Genomic DNA, 23,969 nt, shown 5'->3' on the forward strand with positions numbered 1-23,969 from the left:
AGTACACAGATCTGGGCCTAAAGCCATCGTTTGTTTGCTCCCCATGCCATTCCAGTTTAAACCCAGCCAGATGCAAATCATTCTTGACTCTGTTCCCCATGGGAACAGTCCAGCCTGAACTGCCAGACCATGTTCTCCTTGGACTGGAAAACAAGCATTCTAGGACCGGGTTCGGGGTTTCACCCCTCATCAGCCAGGCTAGCTTGAATCCAGTGGCATGGGGAGCACAGGACCCATGTCTGAGCATACCTGTCCCACTCGGGTGACAAAGGCAAATAAGGAAGTAGGCCTCTGCCTATTCCGGTTCTTCACCCTCGCAACACCTTCCTGTATAAAGAATAATTCAAGATACTAACCCTGGCATAGGATCTCTCTATGCTGGATCACAGATAGTGACCTGCCGTATTCACGCCGGCCGGCTAGCCTCTTTGCCGGAACCCTGCGATTAATTCTCTGCACCATTAATTGCTTGCTGCAGACTTAACCAATGGACGCGACCTGATGCACGAATTTCCGCATCCACAGAACCCATGGATTCCTTCCATGCGCCGTCCAGTCACCGCTCTTGATTGACTCCATTGCACACGACCTGACGTTCGCTCTTCATTGCCACCTCAACCCACCAGCTTTTTTCCCCCTGGACCCACTTTTTTAAGGGGCCCCATTGGCTGTACACACTGTGGATCTCCGCATTCTCAAGCCCGAGACCCCTTCCTCCTTCCCGTCATGCTTAATTCGCTTGCACACTGCTTCTTAAACTACTTGTAACCTGGTCCTGATGATGGCCTAACATTGCATACATGGCGAAACGCCGTCGACTTCTGCAGCAAAATTACGGTGCCTTTCTCGAGATTGCTCATTTAAATTACTTTGTATTATCTGCATTCCCTGTTTTAGAAAGTCTACGTATACACTTTGTATATATAATTTGTTTTAGTAGCGCCCCCTGTCCACTGTATATACTCCCTCATGTGTCACTTGCGCCGTTCACCATTTCACGAGCACTTGTGCACAGTACTACACAAGTTACATGTCTTTCAATGTGACACAGCGCTTTCCTTTTTGTCTTAAAATTATACAAACATTTTTCTGTGTTTCTGCGAATCATTGTCTCCCTGTTCTCTGTGCTCACTGCAACTAAATGTGCCTCTTTAGAAATTGGCTTACAAATAATACCCCTTGAGACACTGTTGTATGTTACATACCTTTCCCGGGTCTTGACTTGGTTTATGGGCTACCTCCTGTAGTTTGTTACTCGATCACAGATAGTGGCATTGGACCTGCAGGATGCATATTTTCCTATTCCCATCATGGAGGCCCTGCGCTTCAAAGTGGGTCATAAGCATTTTAAGTTCGCCATGCTGTCTATTGGCTTCACCAGTGCCCCTTGACCGTTCACAGAGGGCACAGGCGGCAGTTGCAGGTACTAGTCTACTACTCACAAAGTGATTGGTTGTTAAAAACCAACTGGCCACAATCAGTCACAGACTACCTCCAGACGATGGCAAACCAGTTGGCATCATTGTGGTTCTCTATCAGCCTGCACTGTCACACCTGATTTCTTTTCAGACGCTCACTTTCATCAGTCATCCTGGATATGATGCATTTTCAAACCTTTCCCCCGAAACAATAAGTTCGGGACATTCAGGCTTTGATCTGAATGTCTTTCCTGATTCTCAGTGAGGATGGCTCTCAGGCTGCCTGGCTTGTTAGCCTATTGTGTCCTGCTTGCCGGTCTTGCCAAATGGCACCTGCGAGTTTTGCAGTGAGACCTCACGTCTCAGTGGGCCCAGAACCTGGGGAATAGGTCAGATTCCATTTTGTTGTAGAAGGAGGTGGTAAAATATATGCAGCAATGGCAGCTTCACCAGTGGAAGGCCCCGCTGCCCGCCCCACCCAAAGTTGACAGTGGTAACGGATGCGTCACAACTGGGTTGGTCATCTGGGAGAGGTGGAGTTTGGAGAACTCTAATCTTCAGCGTAGACCTGCCTCCACTTCAACTTGTTAGAGTTGTGGGTGATTCGCTTGGCGTTAAATTCTTTCCTGACAGCCATCAAAGGGAGGATGGTGAAGGTTCTCAAGACAACACCGCTACCTTGTGGTACTGCAACAAGCAGTGTGTGATAGAGTCCATGATCATGCGCCAGGAGGACCTACACCTCTGGAGTGGACTGGATAACCAGGGTATTTCCCTGGTGGTACTTCACCTTGCAGGATCTTTAAGTGCCATTGCAGACTAACTCAGTTGGAAACGCCTATTGGATCATGAATGGCAGTTGCAACTATAGGTGACACAGGTCATTTTCCAACAATGGGAAGAATCCTGGCTAGATCTGTTCACCACTGCAGAGAAGAATACATGTCAGCATTTTTGTGCACGGGAGTTCCCAAGAAGGCTTTCTCTCTGAGACGCATTCTGCCCTTAGTAGAGCATGGAATTTCTGTATGCTTTCCAGCCACTGCCTCTGCCGCTGCCGCCTCTAGTCCTGAATAAGATTTGGAATGACTAGGCCCAAGTCATTCTGAGGTCTCGCAATTGGGCCAGCAGAGTGGGATATCCATAACTCCTGGGCCGGAGCGTTTGCCCTCTGTGCACATAGGGCGCTGGGACAAGTATGTAGCGTAGTGTGGTTCATGCCAGTTTGGCCTGTTTCAGGCCAAACTGTGGTGTTTTTTGCTTTGTTTTTGGCCCAGCAAGCCCTTGCTCTGAGCACAGGTAAAGATTACCTGTTGGCTCTTTCAGCCTTTCTACATTTATCAGACACACGGTCCTTGTTCAAATCACCAGTTGTGATGCGTTTTCTAAAAGGTGTACAACCCCTTCCCAACTACGCCCTTCATAATATCACAGTGGGACTTAAATTTAGACCTAACCGATGCTTAGTTGTCCATTGCTACTCACCAGTAAAATGGCTTTCCTGGTTGTGATAACATCTGCACAATGTGTTAGCGAACTGCAGGCCCTTTTGGTCCAGCCTACCTACACCACCTTTTTCCAGACATATTGTTGTTAAGGACTCAAGCTGCGTTCCTACCAAAGGTGGTGACTCAGTTTCATGTTGGACAAGCCATCACGTTCCTGACCTTATTTACTCTACCTCATCTCTCAAAAGAGGAAGAGAAACTCCATGGTCTGGACCCCAAGAGGGCACTCGGTTTTTCATATCGATCGTACCAGAGAACCTTGGGTGGATGATCATTTGTTTGTGCGGTTCTCTGGCGTAAAGATGGGCAAGGAAATGGACCATCCCATGATGGATAGCGTTCTTTATTAAGGTCTATAATGCACTGGCGATCAAGCAGGCTCCGTAATGCCTAAGGTCCACTGTACCGGGTCCAATTCTGCTACGACTAAAGTGGCATGTGTGCTAGCTGTCCTGGATAATTTTCAGGCAGCTATGTGGGCATTAGTTCACACGTTCGCAAGCCACTACTGTCTCAACAGTCAGGTCTGTCGAGATAGGCATTTTGCTCGCTCGGTCCTTTAGAACTTTTCAGTCTGAGCCATTCCACAGACCCACCTCCTTGGGAGGTACTGCTTCAGTATATATTCACAAGGTAAGAAATCTGCAGTTAGAAGTATTCATCAGAAGAACTAGTTACTTACCTTCGGTAACTCTCTTTCTGATGGATACTCTATGTAACGGCAGATTCCTCAGCACCCTCCCACCACCCCGTTAGGTGGGTTGATTCCTCACATCTGAAAATATCCTAATCTAGGAGTCTGCACATCGGTGCGCTCAGTTCGCCTATATGCTTCGCATTGGAGGGTGCGAAGAGTTCATACAAGAAAATGACATCACACATGGGTGGCTATTCTATGTGGCTTCCTTTTTTCCGGGGCAGATTGACATTGACAATTAGTCGCACAAAGAAATCTACTGGCACACAGGAGCAATGATTTTGAGTTTTCCACATTGAATCTAGTGCCTGAGGAAATTTACAAGGCAAGGAATATGCAGTAGAGCCACCAGAAAGAGCATTACTGAAGGTGAGTAACTTGTCCATCCTGCAAAGATTGCGAACTTCTTGCTTTTGCCTGGTTAGGCTAACATTGCACTTCCCTTACAAATTCAAAAACGTTACTCTCACACAGATTTTCCCTATTCTAGTGAAACGCATTATGCATTCGTATATACTAGTTAGGTACTATGAAGTAAACTGTGTGAAATGATGATGGAGGCTAATATATATTTGATGTACAGGTTACTTTATTAAGTAAAGTAACAGGTTAACAACACTCCAGCCTCAAATGTGTAGCCGTCGCTTAGAGTAACTGTCTTCTTTTGAGTCCAAACATTCTATCATTAAGACAACACAGCAACAGTTCCAACATTCTAATGAACCAGATAGCTATCACTGATTCATGTTACACAACAGTAATAGCTATACGATATTACACATCTTCCCTCTTTTAAATAATATTACACATATTCCTTCAAATATGAAGGTCTCTTGTAAACTCTGAACGACTTTCTCACAACAGAATTATGAATTTGAGATCCTCTTTCATCAGGAACATTTACATCATGGTTAGCATTCATAACATCATTCTTGACAATTTTTACTATACGATTCAAATTCCAGATACGGTGATCTTCCGTTTGGATGGCATTTCCAAAAAGTTTCACCACTCTTAAAGGAGATGAAAATTTAGATCCAGAAGAACAGAGAGAATACCGAGGCTTCTCTATTTTGACAAAATCCCCAATTTGAACATATGTTTTGTTTGTAGCTTTTCTTGTGTCAAATAACATTTTCTCCTCTTAACAGCCAAGTTATGTTCTTTAACGTCGTTCAAGTCTTCCTTTTGATTCACAGATAAATCGTTGTCAGTCACATCATTAACCCAAGAGGGACATACTAAGGTATTAGCTTTCCTCCTTCTAAATAATTCAAAGGGAGAAAACCCCGTACTAGAATGTGGAGTTATCCTATAATTCTTTACTTTATTAAGAATCTCACTTTTCCAACACAAGTTATTAGAAACAGCACGCTGTATAGTTTCTTTCAATACCTTATTGAATCTTTCTACCATGCTGTTGGTCTCGGGATGATATAGAGAGGATTTCTTATTTCTAATTCCTCTCTCTTTTAAGAAAGTTTACATCTCCCGAGATACCAACTGTACCTCATTATCAGATAATAGAGAATTTGGAAAACCTTCTCTCTCAAAAACAGATTCAAGAAACGCAATAACAACCTGAGACTCAACAGTATTTATAATAGCAACTTCTAGCCATCTGGAGAACATGTCTAACAAAACTAAAACATATTTGTCAACAGTTCCAAGGCGAATAGGTCCCAAAATATCAAATGAGACCTCATGCCAAGGTTCTTTTGGAATATCTCTTATTATCTTAGGTTGTGTTCTACATTTGTATGTTTTATTAGCATTGCAACACTCACCACATTCACGCACAACACGCTCAATTTGAATGTCCATCCCAGGCCACCAATACATCATCCGTAACCTCTCTTTGGTCTTTGAGATTCTTGGGTGGCTTTCATGAGCTAAGGAAATTAAACCTTCCCTCAAAGCAGAAGGAGGAATAAGTCTAGAGCCTCTGAACACAAAACCAGCCTGACAAGACAGTTCATCTTTGACTCTCCAAAACGCTCGTAAAGCTTCATTATTCTTGTCTGAGACAGACCAAGTATTTGTTATCCTTTCAAAAACAGCCTGAAGTATAGAATCTTTGTTAATTTCTGTCAACCATTCATCTTCACTTATAATGCCTTCCCTAATCTCACAGACATCCACATTTTCATCTATATCTAACTTGTCCTCTCCAACATCTGTTAAATTAACTAGTCGTGAACAACAATCTGCAACCCAATTACTAGAACCAGGAATATATTGTACTTTAATGTGAAATTCTTGTAAACCTATGACCCAGCGTTTAATCCTGGCAAAAAGAGCATCCAATCCTTTACTTTCAAAAATTTCTTTGAGGGGTGTATGATCTGTTTGTATTAGAAATTCATTACCCCATATACATTTTTTAAGTTTTGGTATTGACCACGAAACAGCCAACGCCTCTTTTTCTATAACCGAATAATTCAGTTCGGCATCCCTAAGAGCTCTTGATATGAAAATAATTGTTTTCTCCAAGCCATTATGTCTCTGTAACAATACCGAACCAAGTCCTTTCGAGCTTGCATCAGTCATAATAATAGATTCATCACCTGGTTCAAAACTTTGAAGACTGGAAGCAATCTTTAACAATTCTTTTCTTTTGCAAAACTCCTCTTCACATATGTCACTCCAAATAAAAGAAACACCCTTTCTGAGAAGAGATCTTAAATTTTTTGTTTTCTCAGCAAAATTAGGAATTCATTTATTATAATATTCTGTCATTCCTAAAAATTTGACAACTTCTTCTTTTGATGACGGACTGGTTAGATTGTTAATAGTTTCAACTAAATCTCCCTTTGGTTGAATTCCATTCTGAGTTATCTTGTGACCTAAATAGTCAATTTCCATCAAATTAAATTTACATTTGCTAGCTTTTAATGTGATACCATTTTCTTTAAATCTTTGCAAAACCTCACGGACTCTTTTGTTGTGTACATTAACATCTTCTCAAAAATAAGAACGTCATCTTGATAAATCTTAATGCCTACCAAACCATCCAAAAATTTTTCCATGACCCTCTGAAATACAGCAGCAGCTGATATTAGTCCGAATGGCATGCAAAGATATTTAAAAGTGCCAGAGTAATGAAAGCTGTCAATTCTTGAGATTCATGGTGAAGTCTCACCTGATGATATGCTGACGTGAGATCTACTGTTGTAAAATATTTAGCCCCATTTAACATTGTCATAATTTAATTAATATTTGAAAGAGGATAATGATCCACAACAACATTTTTGTTTAATTCACGCAAGTCTACACAAAGACGAACCTCACCATTAGGTTTGTTCACCATAACAACTGGAGCAAGCCATTGAGTAGCTTCAACTTCTTCTATGATGCCATTTTCTTTCAACTTATCTAACCCAACTTTCATGTTTTCCTTAACAATTAGAGGTACATTTCTAACTCTACTTTTAACCGGTTTGGCATCATCTCTAATTTTAATTTTGTGAATGTATTTTTTTATACAACCCAGTCGTTTATTAAAAACCTCAGGGAATTCTTCTTCAAATTTTGGCTTGCTTACATCAACAGAATTGACTTCAAAGTTCTCTCTCAATCTTACTGCTGGGTTAGCATTTGGATCTAAGTAAACATCTAATTCTTTTTGATAAATCCAACTAATAAGAGAGTCACCCCTTACAGAAACGTAAATTTTCCCTGCAGTGTATCTGTTTTTAAATTGAATTGAACCATTAAAATAACCAACCAATTTAATAGGTTGTCCACCATTCCCTTTAGGAGAAATATCTGGACTCAAAAGCCTAATTTTATGTGCTAAGAATTTTTCAAAGAAAGTATTTGGGATTAGAGTTATCTTTGCTCCAGAATCAAGTAGCATGGAAACAGAAGAACCATCTATTTTAACAGATTCCCATGTACCACTCGTACCATCTTGAATTTGCATAATAATTTCATCAACAGATGAATCATCAACAAAATCACAAGTGACTTCTTAATTTTTTTTTTTATGAATGTATCCATTTGAGCTACGACAAGATTTAGTAAGAGGACCTTTCCTCCCACATCTTTTACAAGCGGATTTCCACCGAACACAATCTTTAGAATTGGCATAATGACCAACATCACCACATCTAAAACATTTTCCTACGTTGGAAGTGGAAGGCATAGAATTATCTTTCCATTGAGTACGTTGAAAATTACTAGAAATTTTCTGAATAGGTTTCGCAATGTGGGTATCAACATTCTTTTTGCTAACAGAGATACTATGAGCTGTTTCTTCTTTTAAGGTAGTATCATTTTTTTTATTTCTTCGACACAGGCTTTGCTATGTTCTAAATTTTTAGCAATAGTGACTACTTCAAAAAGAGAAGTATCATCTTTTTGCCAGAATGTATCTTTGGCTTTCTCAATTGAACATCCCAACATAAACTGATCATGAAGTTTTTCTTCAGTAGATGTATCAAAAGAACAAGTGGATGCCAATTTCCTTAACACAGAGAGATGTTGTTCAACAGACTCACCTGGCTTTTGTACACGTTTTCCAAAATGGTATCTTTCTAAAACTCTGGAAATGTTTGGTAAATAATGCAGATCCAATTTTTTAATACACACTTCATACTCATTTAAGTTATTGCTTAAATCATCAGATAGGTCAGGTAAATGTTCAGAGACTTCTTGGCCTTCTGAACCAAGGCAGTGAAGTAATAAATCTGTCTTGGTTCAGCACTCAAAGGTGTTCCACATACCCTTGAATAATTAAAGAAAACATTTTTCCACTTTTTCCAAGGAATTTGTGGCTCACCTGGATTCATAAGAAAAAAAGGAGGAGCTGGAACATTTTGCATTGTGTTAGCAATACAGAGTGTGAATAAACAACGTAGAAGACACTGAAATATAAAAATAAAAAAAAGAGTAATAAACTGTGTGTCAGCGAAGTAACAATAAAGTTTTATACTAAAATTGAAGAAAGCTACACACCGAAGTGTTAAAAGAATGAGCTGTGTGTGTCAGCGATGTTGAAATAAAGCTGCACACAAAATATTGAAAATTGAGAAAAAACTGTGTATGTCAACGATGTATAAATATAGTTAGAGATTAAAATTGAAGAAAGTTGTGAACAAAATGTTAACAGAATGAGTTGTGTGTGTCAGCGATTTTAAAATAAGGCTGCACACTAAATTGAAGAACACAGACGATGTAAATAATTTGATTAATGTGCACACGTGATGTAAATAACTTGACGATTGAGTATCAGCGAGGATAAGCAGACGTTATGAAATTATGGCCATACGCGTTAGCGTGAGAGTTGCTAAGAAACTGACAACAGTTACCAGGAAACAGCCGTGGATTTTGCCGAAGACGTCAGTGTTGCTAAGATACCGATGAATATCCGAGAGCAGGATATTGTCAAGCACTTCAGAGACAATGAGGTTAATAACAGTGAAACAAAGCGCAGGATTGGCTGTGAATTTCCAAGTATTGTGATGTCAGGCCAATGAAAAGGAACATTTCTTGAGTAACCTAAGCACGAAATGACTCATGTCAAATCAGGAAGAAACTAGAATGACGCAGTATGACACGCTCTCAGCCTCGTGCGGGTTTACATGTAATGCGTGCACAGAGCGCAGAGTCCTCATATGTTGAAAGAGAAGCTTGCGCGGGGAAGTATGTACGCTCTCAGTCTCGTGTGTTTTAAGGTGAAATGCACGCATAGAGCCCTTGTGTGTCAAAAGAAGAGCTCGCGTAGAGAGGCTTTCACCAGGAATTATAAAAAAATAAAAGTCCAAGTGTTCAAGCCCAAAACCAACCACCAGACCTCCTTACTGTCAGGTATGAGTTCAGAAGAAGTCTTTCAAAGTAGTTCAATCATGTTAATCATCGCAGGTTTTCTTCTGATGAAGGAGAATGAAGACGATGTTGTACAGGAACAGTTTAACCCCTTCCATGCTCATGACGGAACGGTTCCGTCATCAGCGTCGGTGCTGATGACGGAACATTTCCGTCATGAGTCAATGTGATTTATGACCCTTCAGCACTGCAGCGAAATTCGCGCAGCACTGAAGAGGTTAAAAGAGATCTTGAGCAGATGGAACTTGGTTTTCTTTAATTTCGAGTTGAAGTGTTGAAATCCGAAAAACGGTTCGTATTTCTTCTTCCAGATCATCGCCAGTGAAATGATGATGAAGGCTAATATATATTTGATGTACAGGTTACTTTATTAACCCTTTAGGTGCTGCCGTCGGCCAACGGTCGTCACGGGCACTACCTCCCCAGTGCTGCGTGCGACCGCTGGACGTCCAGTTCAGCACTGGATAATGGACAGCGCAGCACTGGGGAGGTTTGTTTACTAGCTCCTAAGGTGTTAAGTAAAGTAATAGGTTAACAACACTCCAGCCTCAAATGTCTAGCCTTCGTCTCAAAAGCTCCCAGGCTTAGAGTAACTGTCTTCTTTGAGTCCAAACATTCTATCACTAAGACAATACAGCAACAGTTCCCAACATTCTAATGAACCAGATAGCTATCACTGATTCATGTTACACAGCAGTAATAGCTATATGATATTACACTATGGAATGGTGGGAAAGGGTGGTACCAGTACAAAATGCTCCGTTTGGCTTTTAGACAAGGTGTTCCTAAAACGGTTGTCAGAATTTGCTGCACAAACCAAAAGTCAGGAAATACAGATTTATATAGCTGGACAATTTGTTGATCTCCGAGCTCTGAATCCGTCTCTTTACCTAAACAAAAAAAACGGATTGCATATTTCAGTTTAAGACCTGCATATTCCTTGAGTACAAGTTAAAAAGATTTGGATGTGGCAATACCAGGTGGCTGGAGCTTTCGGTTCCACCATCTCTTCCGAATTTATCCCCGTGGAATTAGGAATAACTTTGCCAAACTGCTTTCTTCAGCGTGGAATTCTACTGGGAATTCTCAGTTCTGTGGGGACTATCGCTCAGAAATACCACTTGCTCAAAGCAGGTGGTAAGTGTGAGTGGGGGCTCGTGCAACATGAGGTTATCGGATTGATGTAACCTGGCAGGTGTGGAAGGGGTCCTGGCTTGCAGTTTAATCCTAAAGTGATTTAACTTGACCGATATTTCAGCTTGTAAAATACTGTCCACTTAGGAATAGTCATCACAGCCATACTCCATGGTTCCAGGTGCATTTATTCCATCACAAATATTTTATTGCAAGAATTTTCTGAGGTTTACCTTGTCCACCATTGTCCCAGAAGGCTGGAGCAATCGCTGATTTTCAAGATAGCCAGTGGGGTAAATGTACATGCAATAATTTTAAGTGGAAATCATTTGAATAGTAAGTGATTATGCTGAGCGTTGGCCATTCATGAAAAGTAAAACAAATAACATTCCGATTCCAGGCAGTGCCCTTGTTAGCTGCAACGTTCAGAGAACAGCTTTAACAACCATTATGTTCCGTGGAAGTAATGTCCTTTTAATCAAACAAAGGCTGTTTTTCTAAAATTCGACATTCTTATCAACGTATTTGGAGATGGTTCTTGAAAAAGGCATGAAGCTGGTGGCAGTTGATTGAGGAATTTATGAAGCCAAAAGGAGAATAACCTCAAGCCTCAGTGGTACCTTTACAGACAGTGAAACTGTCACCACACTCCATATAGAACATAGTGGAATGTGCTACCACAGGGGGAAAGGAGACGATGGAACATACCAAGTGTTATATAATACATGATCATATTACTACTTAAGAAAATGATTTTTATCCAGATAACTTTCTGACTTTAAATTATTGGCGAAAAAATGTGAAAGATCGCTACAGTTCTCTTATTTGTTTACCACTGGCAATCAAACAGTAGTGTCTAGTATTTCACTAATAATAAACATTTCACTGTTCGAAAAAAATCTTTTCAAGCTAACGGTGCCAAAAAGAAAATGTAATAGAAAAGATACATAATGATAATGTGTAATGTAGTTCTATAATTCCGTAGCAGGGAACTGATGACCTATACAAACCACTTGGCCTTCATCTTCCTGGTTTGTGATGTCACCAGACCTCTTGACGGGAATACAGGACAGAATCGCACAGGTTCCTAATATTTAGCCTTTTAAATATTCTCATTGCCTTCTGTGTTTAGTTTCTAACTTGTATTGGCCAGCTAATAATTCTCCAAAAGAAGTTTTTAAGTATTGATACTCTGATGCTTACAATTCATCCTCATGGCTTCACAAGATTAGTGAACCGTATTCTTTCACTCCCTTTCCTTCAGGTTACATATAGGGAAAGGCGTGCAGCTGGAGTGCCGAGGCGAAGGTGATGTGTGGATGAGATGTCTCAGTGATCATGCTGTTTTTGTGCAAAGTTATTACCTGGACAGGGAAGCAGGACGGGCTCCTGGAGATGCAGTCCACAAAATATACCCAGGAGCATATATAAAGGTAAATGATTGCACGCCCTTATTACACGGAGCATGCTTTATTTTGCCTAGATGTATATCAATGACTGCCATCCCTTTTTCCAAAATCATACTTGAGAAACACAAGTTGAAGTCGCCATTGAGTGCATAGTCTTCTGCTTCTGGTAGCCAAGGCATTACCAGAAAACAATTGCATAGGAAAGGAGGCGTTGTTATTTTCAGACACATTGTCTTCCTTTGCTCCAAAGAGACACAGAGTAATGGATTGCTTGATACTGCTAAAGATGAACCTAAAAGGATATCCAACATATCAAGTCTTCATTTTCTCATTAGTCCTAGATTCATGGATCAAGGGAAAAAGACAGCAAGGAGAATCTTATTACTAAGCTAGAATTTTAAATTCCCTTTGAGGATGAGAGAAGTATGGGTGCACAGTAAAATTCAGTAATTCTAGGAGATACAAAATGGGCACCAAGAAGGCGGTGTAGAGAAGATACCACACAGTTTCACTTATGGAACATTTATTAACCACAAAGCCTGAAGATAGAAGCACAGCAACAGGGCAGCACACACCTTACCTCTTCTCCCTCTCTCCACCAAGTGCCCTTCTCTTACATCATATAGAATGTACATAAGCTCTACCCCATTATTACATACCCTCAATTCTAAAGCAACCAGCAAGCCTACAACACCCCCCCTTTATTAAAGAATTTAAAGAAGTGACTAAACTAAATACATTTGAAAACTAAAATATAACATATACCAAAGCAAAATTAAAATATAACTCTAAACCCAAATCCAATTAATAAAACAAAACATGAAAGAGCTCAAATGTATTCTGATAAAGTTCACAAACTAAGAATTTCCTTGTACATAATCTTCTAACCACTTTAGTGGTTTCCTTATTCTTTTATTGAGTGTACCATTTACGTCAGGCTCTGATGGTACACTTCCTGATGTTTCCTCTGATGATCCAATGGCTGACCCCACATCACCCCCCTTAGAAATCAAATCATGCACGTCAGAGTTATGTTTTCCACCTGTTGTCTGTTCAGGTGTTAACTCAATGGAGCAGTCAGCCGTGACAGGCGCATCCTCCAAAGGATCTTGAAAATAATTAGGAGATTCTTTCCTAATACTCTTCCTCATGTTTTAAAGGCCCAAAGCCCACTCGATTGAGATTCCCTACTTTCCCATTACTCAACCTGACTGAATTCTTCAACACTTCATTCACTTCTTCAGGTTCATAAAACTGACTCTTACCCTTAGCAACATTACCTATTTTTTTACACAAACCCAATCACTAATTTTAACATTCACCACCTTAGTTCATTTCTTGGAATCGTAATTTATATTACTTTTCTATTGTCCTTCACAAATTGTTCCACAAACTACTTTCACATACCACTATTCAACTCCTGTGCGGAACAACCACCCAGGGTTGGACTTAGTTCTAGGATTCCGTCCTCTCTTCATCAGAAAAGGAGATACATCAGTAGTTTCATTATATGTGACTCTATAGGGTCAAACAGTTTTTCCGAGTTGCATAACCCGGTCATTGCAACTAACTAAGGCCAACTGTATAGCTCCTTTGATCTCACAGTTAAAACTCTCTACCATGCCATTCCCACTTCAATTATATAAAGAAGTGGTCCTTTGTTTAACCCCAACTTTCTCAATTTACTTTTTAGCTTTTTTGATTCAACTTGCCACTCAAAATGGTAGCAGGGATACCTTCTGAAACAAATACCAGGTCAAGGATCAACATCACTGAATCCTTATCTGCCTTGTCTACAACCTTCACAACGGGCTATTTAAAAACTAATCAATGAGGACTAAAATAAACTTATGTAAAGAGCCAACAGGTCCTATAATATCCTGAGCACCTGATTCCCAAGGATTCATGGGACTAGGACCACTGCACATAGGAGGTCTTGCAGTCGGCAACGATTTGTCAGCTCCTGCACATACAGAACATTTACTTACAAATCTTTCCACAGCAAGGTCCACACCCAGCCGGCAAAACAACTTTTTCACAGCAAACTTAGTCTTAACAATTCCAAAATATCATTCATGGGCCAAACTTAACACCATTTCATGCAGTGAGTGCATTCAAACAACTATTTACCCCTCAAAATAGTACCATTATCCTCCATCAGTTCAGCTCTAACCTCCCAGACAAAGCACTTTAGGTCTATTTTTTTATGTACTGATCTATTCCAGATTAGTAAATAAAAGTAAAAAAAAAGCCTGTATCCTTTTGTAGGCACACTTGTGTTCAAGCACATGCCTACAAATTGACATGGGACTGCGTCATTGCATGTTCTTAACGTGTTGCTGTAGATACACATGCTCTCGATACTCCTGCCATCTAGTGTTGCGCGCTCAAACATTTGCAATTAGTTTTTATTCGAAGACACAAATCACAAAGTATTTAGTGACTCCTCCCTGTGTTAACAATGCTCATGGGCACAGAACTCCATGTTCAATTGTTTTCCCCCAGGATTGGGTCTGGACTGGTATTACCACGGTTCAGAGGTTGACATGTTCCTCAAGGTCTCGTTCAGGACCAACCGGTCAATTCAACTCTGATACTCGGTTAAAAAGACGCCTTCATCACCCTAGCTTCTCTGCAACTCCTTCCAAAAGACTGACTACAACCATCAGGCCATCAGGACCTCTTCAGGGTTGCGTGCTTCTCGACATTGACAATGTTCTCATCAGCTTCTTCACTGAGAATGCACACAGGATGATAGGATGTTTCCATTTTAGAACTGTCCCCAGTGCCACGTGCCTTTCCTGTGGACCGACTGACATGAAGTGTGTAACCTCTGCCCCCATCAAAAACAACAGTTCTACATGCGAGGCCTACCTTTCCTTTGGCCTGCAGAAAACTCTTCAGTACGTGTAGGATTGTAGCCTTTTGTGACATGGTCATCCGCACTTTTTGCCTGGTATTTGATGTGATTTGGAGTGGAAGTGCACTTGGTGCCTGCTAACCGGGTCCCCAGTGCCATTATCTCTTTCCCAAAATGGAGCAGTTGTACCCCAATTGGCAATACCTTTGGCACTCCATGTTAGTCTTTAGTCAGTGGTTCCCCTGGTACCTAGGGCAAGGAGGCCAAAGAGGGCACTTAAGGACTGCAGCACTAATTGTGCCACCCTCAAAGACCCCTCAAAAAACTCATACAGACTGTCACTGCAGGCTATGTATCTTGGTGCAGACAAAAGTGAAAACACGACATGGCACACATCGGTGTGTGCCATGCTTACAGACACTGCATATAGTATAGGTAAGTCACCCCTACTGCAGCCTGACAGCCCTAAGCCAGGGTGCCCTTTACTACAGGTGAGGGTATAACTGCACGAGCAGATATGCCCCTGTGCTGGTCAGCCCTATTGCTGCCAGTAAAAGTGGACAGGGAACCCATTTTGACTACATATGGTGGACACTGGTGAAAACAAGTTCCCCAGCTACATGATGGCTTCACTGAAAGTAGGGATGTTTGGTATCAAACATCTCGTATTAATGAACCCACGCTGATGCCAGGGTTGGATTTATCAATACATGCGTCCACAGGGCCCCTTCGAGGTGCCCCCTGAAAACCTACCAAGCGCTGGTGTGCTGACTGACTAGTTTACGCCAGCATGCACCGAGAGACCCCAAAAGGTGAGGGCCTCCGCTCTCAGGAGGTCAGAAACAAAGCCTGCTAGGGCAGGAATGCTCACACCTCCTACCGCAGGATGACCTGCTGATCAACATTCTAGGGCAGGAGAGATTCAAAGAAGCCCCTGCCTTTGATATGCATACCTGGTTCCCCTCAGAGGAGAGGAAGCCAGCCCCCTTCGTTCAGATCCCTTTGGCACCTGGACAGGTAGGAAGATTAGCTCGTCAGGTAGACATGCCCACCTCCAGGCTAGTATGACCCCTAAGATGGGCTACCTGAAGTGGACATTACTTTTCGGAGTTTGCCATCTTGGTGATGACAAACGTAGGAACTCTGAGACTGGGTTATTTTTCCTTTCCCAAAGGGAGATGGTATATAGGTGCGTAGTGACCCCATGGGTAGGTACTCCATAAGATACTACCCCAATGCCCCTAAATTCAGGATTTAGGGGAGCCTCTGGCACTAAAACAGCAAATCCTGCTGACATGAAAGAAGATGGGCATGAAGAGTCACCAAGAGCAGTAAATCCAGCTACTGACTTGGCACCAGTCCTGCCGGTCTGCCTGCTTCGACAATTGCACCGAAAGACAACTTGTCTGGCAGCTGCTGAGTCTCCAAAGTCTGGGAGACCCTCCATTACTTCACCCAGGAACCAAGAACTCAAGTGAGAGAGCAGATCTGTTACCCTGCATCCTGCAGGTGCTAAAGATTGAGCTGTAAGACACAAAGACCGCAGAAACCCAATGCCAGAAAGCACCACTGCTCCCGAGATGCCTAGCCTGAGCTGAAGTGGGCCAACTGTACCAATGTGGCCCCCACACCCTCCAAACTCGAAGTCCACCTTGGGTTTCTCCGCTATTGACTTCTCAACGATGCCTGCAGCCTCAATTTGCAGGCCCCCTCTAACTCAACTGCTCCTGGTGACTAAAACCCGGAGTCCACCTCTGCGCCCGTCACCCCTGGCCCGTGGACAAGAGGACCAAAGGTGTCCCCAAGTGCCTGAGCATCATGAGGCCTGAGCCCCTTAATGGTTTAGCCCGACGGGCCTCGCAGTCAAAACCTGCAGCATCTTTTCACCAAGACCAATCCCAGTTGATTTCCACTGGGCACCCAATGGTGTATGGCAGTCCTGCATCCGGCCTTCCTAGTGCAACTGGAGGTGTCTTGCTGGCGCTGCCTTGGACCTTGCCCTCCACTCACCTTAAGTCCAGGAGATTAGTCTCGTAAGTCTCCGTGCTCGTTTTTCTTCCCATTGGATAACTTTGCAGCTTCTAGAAATTGCACTGTTGACTTTTTTAATGCAAACGTTTTTCTTTAAAAAAATGTACTTACCTGATCGTATTGATTCTGATGCTCAAGTAAATATAAAGATACATGTTATTTTTATAAATTGGTGTGAATCTCCTTATTGAGTTGTGTGCATCATTTAATGACTTTTGTGTGTAGTTACATATGTCTTATACTCCTCTCTGATAAGCCGAATGCTGCTCAACCACAATACCCCATAGAAGACACCTTGGGATTGCTAGAGCATGCCCTTGTCCACTCATAAGTGAACCCCTAGCCTCTTTGCACGATATATCTAATTTTGATAAATCATAAAAAGAGCCAGCTTCCTACATTATGAAGAGAGGGAAGGTGCACACATCAGAATCTGCAGTGGTAACTCTCCGATGACTCACCGGCATCTTAGGGCAATATCCCTTGCTCGACGTTGAGGAGAGTGAAGAAGCTTTTCCTTCAGGCATCTGCCCTACCAGCCACCGCTGAGACCAGTGCGACCTTCTCTTCCGACTCTGATCTAGTGGAAGAAGACCAGGAAGCTCACCTCCACACCCTCTAATCCCTGAATAAAGATATTAGCCAGCACCATGAATATGGGTAGCAAAATAAACACACACCACTACATGGTAAAGCTTGCTTTGGAGTCTCCCTCAGCTCCCAAGATTAAAAAACGTAGGAAACGGGGCATTAGTGCCCTCCCACATGAACCACTACCTCCTCTTGCAACATCACTTCGCCTCCTCCACCACAAACACCTCCACCCAACCACTGCCTCCATCATCACTGTCAGGATCTACTCACGTTTCCTCAAGAACACCATGGAAATGGAGTTGGCAGAGGTGGGCACACCTTCTGGGCTGGCTAGTTTTTCCCACCTGTCTTCCCGACGTAAATAAATGAGGGGAGACAGGAAGGGGACCTGCTTCTGATAGCAGGAGAGGCTGGTGGTCGCATTACAAAGGCTGCCAGGCCTTTGAAGCTCCCCTGCCACAGATGGCTCTTCCAGGCCTGGGGAGGTGTGAACACTTCCGCCCAGGAAAGGCTTTGTTCTTGGGCTCAGGGAGCGAAGACTCCCACCCTAGGGGTCCAGAAACATGTCTCGTGGTGGCAGGCTGGTGTGTACCTGTCAGGGAACCCACTAGAGGCTGATCGTTTTTCAGGTGGCATCTCTAAGATGCTATCTGTGTGCATTTTTCATTAAATCCCACACTGGCATCAGTGTGGATTTGATGTGCTGAGAAGATTGATACCAAACTTCTCCGTTTTCAGTGTAGCCATTATTGTGCTGTGGAGTTCGTACTGACAAGCTCCCAACACCATATACTGGTAATGGCAGTACTGCACTTACACTGTCTAAGAATGGACTTAGACACTGTAGGGGTACAGAGCTCATGAACCTGTACCCTCCCCACTGGCATAGGGCACCCAGCTAAAGGGGTGACTGATCTATGCAGGGCAGTGTGTTGGGTGGGTAGGCATGGCACACAGGGATGTGTGCCATGTTGACTCTTCACTTTGTTCTGCACCAAAACACGCAGCCTGCGAAGGCAGTGTGTGTGTAAAGGTACAGGGCCTCTAAGGGTGGCACAATAAGTGCTGCAGCCCTTAGAGGTCTTCCCTGGTCCCAGTGCCCTGGGTACCTGTGGTACCATTTACCAGGGGCTGACTTGTGGCCAGAGATGGCAATTGGGTTAGTTTTGGGGAAAGAACAGAGGCCCTGGGAATCTGATTGGTAGGGACCCTGGGCACATCAAGTCAAAGTGCATTAGTAGTCTGGCAAAACGTGGGGGGTTATTGCAACAGAAACCCAGCTTCTCACACATTCCAATCTAACAAATTAAGACTGCACATGCCTGCATATGAGCCCTATCAGGAGCAGACACTTCTCCCTGCAATTCGTTACCTGAAGACCTCGGATGCCAAGAAGACCTACAATTTTGAATAAAAATAAAGACTTACCAAATTAGACTCTACTTTGAGCTGTAACTAATTTTCTCTTCCTTTGCTCAACTCCTCTCCAATCTACCCCACCCTCAGATTTTCTCCTTACTCACCAACTGCCTACTCCTCTAACCTCGCAACTTGCGCCTGCCCACTTCTACCGTGCCATCACTGTTCATTTTTAAAGTCTCATACCACTCTTCCTACTTCATAACCCTGCCATTATCTCCACTTTTCACCTTGGCATCACACATTTCTAATCTTCCTCTTTTATCCAGTACTTGTCCCGTATTTCATCTGACCATCCTCTTCTAAACTCCATCACTAGCTCCTCTCTCCTGCAGAGAATCTCAGTACTTTATCTCATCATCTATTCTCTGTTTTTGACCTTCCAACCTGCTACAGGTAACAAGTTTCTTGTAGTTCTTGGATTCCTGTGCTTTGTAAAATGAGCTTGTTTTCCGTTGTTGTTTGACTTGCAAGCACACAGACTCCTGCCATGGTAGAGTGTGCCTTATTAAAAAGTGAAATAAGCACATCTTGCTTACTTGATTCTCCTCACACTCCTCTTTTTTCATTTGTCGTACTATAACAGGTGTTCGACTTACGACAGTGCCACCGCCAAATGCAGCAACAGGCAGCAACAGCCCAGGCAGCCGCTGCAGCTCAGGCTGCAGCTGTCGCTGGAAACATCCCAGGACCAGGCTCTGTAGGGGGCATTGCCCCTGCTGTGAGTAAGTGTTGACAGGGTGAAATGTGGTGCTTGTTTCAGGGTGTAGTGAGTATTGCAGGACCGAAACGGAACAGCACTTAGTTTGAAGTGTAAGTGATTGATCATAAACCAGTCTTTGCTCCACATTATGTACTTCAGTATTTAACCCTGCCTCAGAATCCACCCCTGGCTTAGAATCCACCCCTGCCTGTTACACTGTAGTACCAATTACCTTTCATATTCCATCCTTGCTTTTTTCATAATTATTGGAAGTGTAAAGTCCTGCATCAGGTATCGCCACACTTTCTCTTAATCTAACATATCTAATCCCCCCTCAAATCACTGTAAATAGTTTGTAATATGCCCCACACCTGACTAAATAATAAAAAGAATTCATGGGTGAATTCTTGAGTTAATCTTAAACAATAGCAACTAAGTTGAGCTACATTCCAGTCCATTGTTTTTGGCTCACTGTGCCACGTCACGCAGGGATCAGCTAACCTTCCCCTTCTCAGAAGTAAGTAAGATTCATAAAAACATTCTCACAAATCTAAAAGAGGGGTAGAGCTAACTGAAGTACAGATGGCTAAAACAAAACAAGGTTACTGAAGATCTGCCATCAACCAGTGGAAGTTTAAAAAACAAAGGCAAGTGTGTCACCTTTGAAGGATATCTTTTGAGACGACGGCTGCACCACGGAATCTGTTGGCTAAACCTTTATCAGCCTCATCAATGAAAGCATCATCAAAAGTTCTATAGTAGTCCAAGGCACTAAATCCATTACACATATATCTGTCATCGACGAAAGTGCAAAAAACCATCCTTTGACAACATTGCCATCACTTTTTTTTTTTTTAAACGTTTTTTATTGCAGATCGAATTACAGTATACATATCATTACTGGATCATGTCAGTACAGACTTTTCCTCAATCTAATTCCGCACCTGATTCGTACAGACAGCCATTCAGCCCACATCCCGTAGGCCGGGCGGCATCCTCCGCTTCCTCGGTGCGTGTTACACTTCTTCCTCCCATGGTCTCAATATGAGGTAATCCGGTGTCTGCTTTTCAGTCAATACCCCCGTCCCTCCAGTAACATCAGACAATAGTTCCCCTGATCTTCGATTTGTGCCCCTGAACCCGCACTACTACCCTCCCCTCTCCCCCTCCCTCCCTCAGTGTCCACGCCTGCGCCTATCTCTGGGTGACATGAATTTGTGGTAATGGTCAGAAGCAAGTTGGTGTGTACTATGTGTGTGTGTCTAGTGGGGGGGCCGGCACCGCGGCCCCCACGATCGGGTCCCCATGGTCCTCAGGGTCTTCCCCCCTCTCCTCCTCCACTGAGTTATGTCGTAGTGATTGTACTAACATCTCCCATGCCAGTGCCGCCTCTTGAGCACGTTCGTCTGAACCGCGGCGGGCTAGTTGGTATCTGATCGTGCGCTCGGCCGCCGTCCACTTTAGGAATTCGTTCAACCATCTCCGGTGTGTCGGTCCCGTTCTCGACGTCCACCCCTTGGTCAGCTCCCTTTTCGCTAATATTAGGCCCATGTCGATGAATTTACTCGATATTTTGTTTTTGGGTGTGTGTGGAAACCAATGTAATATGTGATTATGTCCAGAGCACACAATATATATAAGTAGACTGGTTTGTCTGAAAATAACGATAGTAGGGATAGACCGGACACAGCGTGTAGTCTTAAAGGGTTTTTATTCAACCACAGTGTTCCCCACTTGGGAATCACTGTAAATATAAATCAAGCCGACACGTGTTTCATCACAACATATGGCTGTGACTCTTCAGGGCTGACGAAAATCGTCAAAAGTCGGGTTCGGGGGACCGGTGATAATTCTAACCCGGTCCTAATCGGGTGGTTTAGAAAAAAAGGGGCGTCGAACGAGTCTCGGTTTCCGGATGCGGGAACCGAGACTAGTTCGACTCCACGAGGAAGGCGCAACACTGCCTTTACCTCTTCGAACTTGCACAACTTGCCAAGTTCCGAAGCAACTCTAAACAAGGGTTCTGGCGACTCTTCTGTTGCCGCCCCTTTTTTTCTAAACCACCCAATTAGGACCGGGTTGGAATTATCACCGGTCCCCCGAACCCGACTTTTGACGATTTTCTATCCCTACTATCGTTATTTTCAGACAAACCAGTCTACTTATATATATTGTGTGCTCTGGACATAATCACATAAGCTTAAAGAGAAGAAGGTCCTTCGTCTTTCTTCCTTCGCAGAGGTTAAGGTTTTCCTCTGACCAAGAAGCACCTACTAAAACAATCCATTAGAACATTACCCTACCGTAACAAGTTGTGCGCCATTTTTTCTGAAACACTTAAAAAACCTTTTCGCTGATCGCAAACCAATGTAATATGCTGGTGGCACTGTCGAATTGCAGATTCCTGTCTGTCACCTCATTCAGTGTGGCGCCAATGTCCGTCCAGTAGTCCTGCAGATGTGGGCAGTCTCGTAGCATATGTACTAAGTCCGCACCTATCTTATTGCATCTGGGACACGCCGCTTCTACCGCTCCGAAGTACTGCGCAATTTTACCAGGGGTGAGGTAGGCCCTATGAAGAATATAAAAGTGTATTAACTGGAAGCGTGCGTTCCTAGTGCTCTTTCTCGGTCTTCGCATTAGTTGGGACCAGGTAGTGTCCGGGATCTCCTTTTGTAAGTCCGCCTCCCATTTGGTCTTCAACGCCGCTAGCGGCTGCAAGGATTCGTTCAACATTCTCGAGTAGAGGCATGTCACCGCCTTGAATGTGCCCGCCGCCATCATTGTGTGCTGGCAAGCCGATGCCGTCGGCGGTTCAGCCAAACCCTCCCCCCAGTGTGCCCGGATAGCCCTCACCACAGCCGCGTGTAGTAGGTAGTCCCCCCTCGGGAGATCGTGGCGCTCCTGCAGCGCCTGGTATGGGGCTAGCACGCCATCGTCATATAAGTCCCCAACTAATTTTCCGAATATCGAGATAGCGATACAAGAGAAAGACTGGGTCCAGCATTTTACTAAGATCTTTTCACACAGCTTGGACTCCCAGTATTCTGGAGATCCGTCACGTAATGACTTACCCAGTCCTTATCCTATTAACCTCCAATTCACAATGGTAGAAGTCGCACAGGCCTTAAAAGCCAGTAAAAGTGGGAAGGCGCCAGGTCCTGATGGCGTTCCAATTGACTTATTTAAAGCCCAAATGGACTTATGGACCCCCCTTCTCACAAGAGTCCTGAATGCCACTTGTAATGCTGGTTTATTGGAGTCCTGGTCACGTTCTATATTAGTTCCCATATTTAAAAAAGGGGACAGAGGGTCTGTATCCTGCTACCGCCCAATCTCGCTTTTAGACTCCCTTGGCAAAGTGGCAGGTCGAGTCATTTTAGAATTATTGCAAGATTGGGCGGAGGAAGGAAGAATCATCTCAGACCTACAATATGGGTTTCGTCAAGGGCTAGGGACCACGGAGCAGGCATTGAACCTTTCCCTCCTAATTGATAAATATGTCTTCATTAAAGGCGGCGACTTGTATATGATCTACGTGGATTTATCATCTGCGTTTGATTATGTCTCCCACTCTAAACTTTGGTCCTTGCTGACCGATATGGGGGCACCACCAAACGAAGTGAAATTCCTGAGGGAACTCTACTCTAATGCCACAGCTAAAGACCGCTACGGAGCAGGAGGAGAGTTGACGGAGGATTTCCCTATAGAAAGAGGTGTGAGGCAGGGATGTGTCCTGGCTCCCCTCCTTTTTACCCTATACACCAATGGGCTAGAAAGAGAGATGCTGGAAAACTCCCAAGACCTACCAATGGTGGAAAATCGTCCAATCCCCGCATTACTGTATGCGGACGATACAGTAATACTAGCTCGCACTCCAATTGAATTACAAAAGAACCTGGATAGGTATTCAAAGTTTATGGCAGGTTTGGATTTAAAAATAAATATTAGCAAAACCTTTGTTATGAGGGTGGGTTCAAGTCGTAAAAATAAAATGAGGGGGATTTACCTCAATAAAGAAAAAATAGCGACTACTGACAAATACTGCTATTTAGGCATAACTATTGACCACAAACTTTCATGGAGAGCTGCTGTTGACACCCGTAAGCTGCTTTTCCTAAGAACCACAGCAGCCCTAACTAATTTTGCCAGAAAGCTGGGGAAGAGAGCACCCTTGGAAATGTTAAAGATTTACAGAGCCAAATGTCTTTCCGTGGCTCTGTACGGGGCGGGGCTTTGTTGTACTCGATAGCATCCAACGGGTGGAAAATACGTTTCTTAGATATTTACTTGGTGTACCTGGTAGTACGGGCTCTCTTGCCTGCCACATTGAGCTAGGTCTCCCATACATCACGGACCTAGCAAGA

At 43.3% G+C, this 23,969-nt stretch overlaps 1 protein-coding gene across 1 annotated transcript in view; it reads left to right on the forward strand.

The window, feature by feature from the left end:
• LOC144799617 (mothers against decapentaplegic homolog 4-like) overlaps window positions 1-23,969 on the forward strand; it is a 285,671-nt gene that overhangs the window by 233,973 nt on the left and 27,729 nt on the right. Inside the window, exons 10-11 of the mRNA XM_078671029.1 lie at window positions 11,851-12,019; window positions 19,486-19,624. Of these exons, the coding sequence (XP_078527155.1) occupies window positions 11,851-12,019; window positions 19,486-19,624 (308 nt within the window). The remainder of the gene's footprint in view (window positions 1-11,850; window positions 12,020-19,485; window positions 19,625-23,969) is intronic.

This window comes from Lissotriton helveticus, chromosome 12 (genome assembly GCF_964261635.1).
Source record: "Lissotriton helveticus chromosome 12, aLisHel1.1, whole genome shotgun sequence".
Classification (NCBI taxonomy): domain Eukaryota; kingdom Metazoa; phylum Chordata; class Amphibia; order Caudata; family Salamandridae; genus Lissotriton; species Lissotriton helveticus.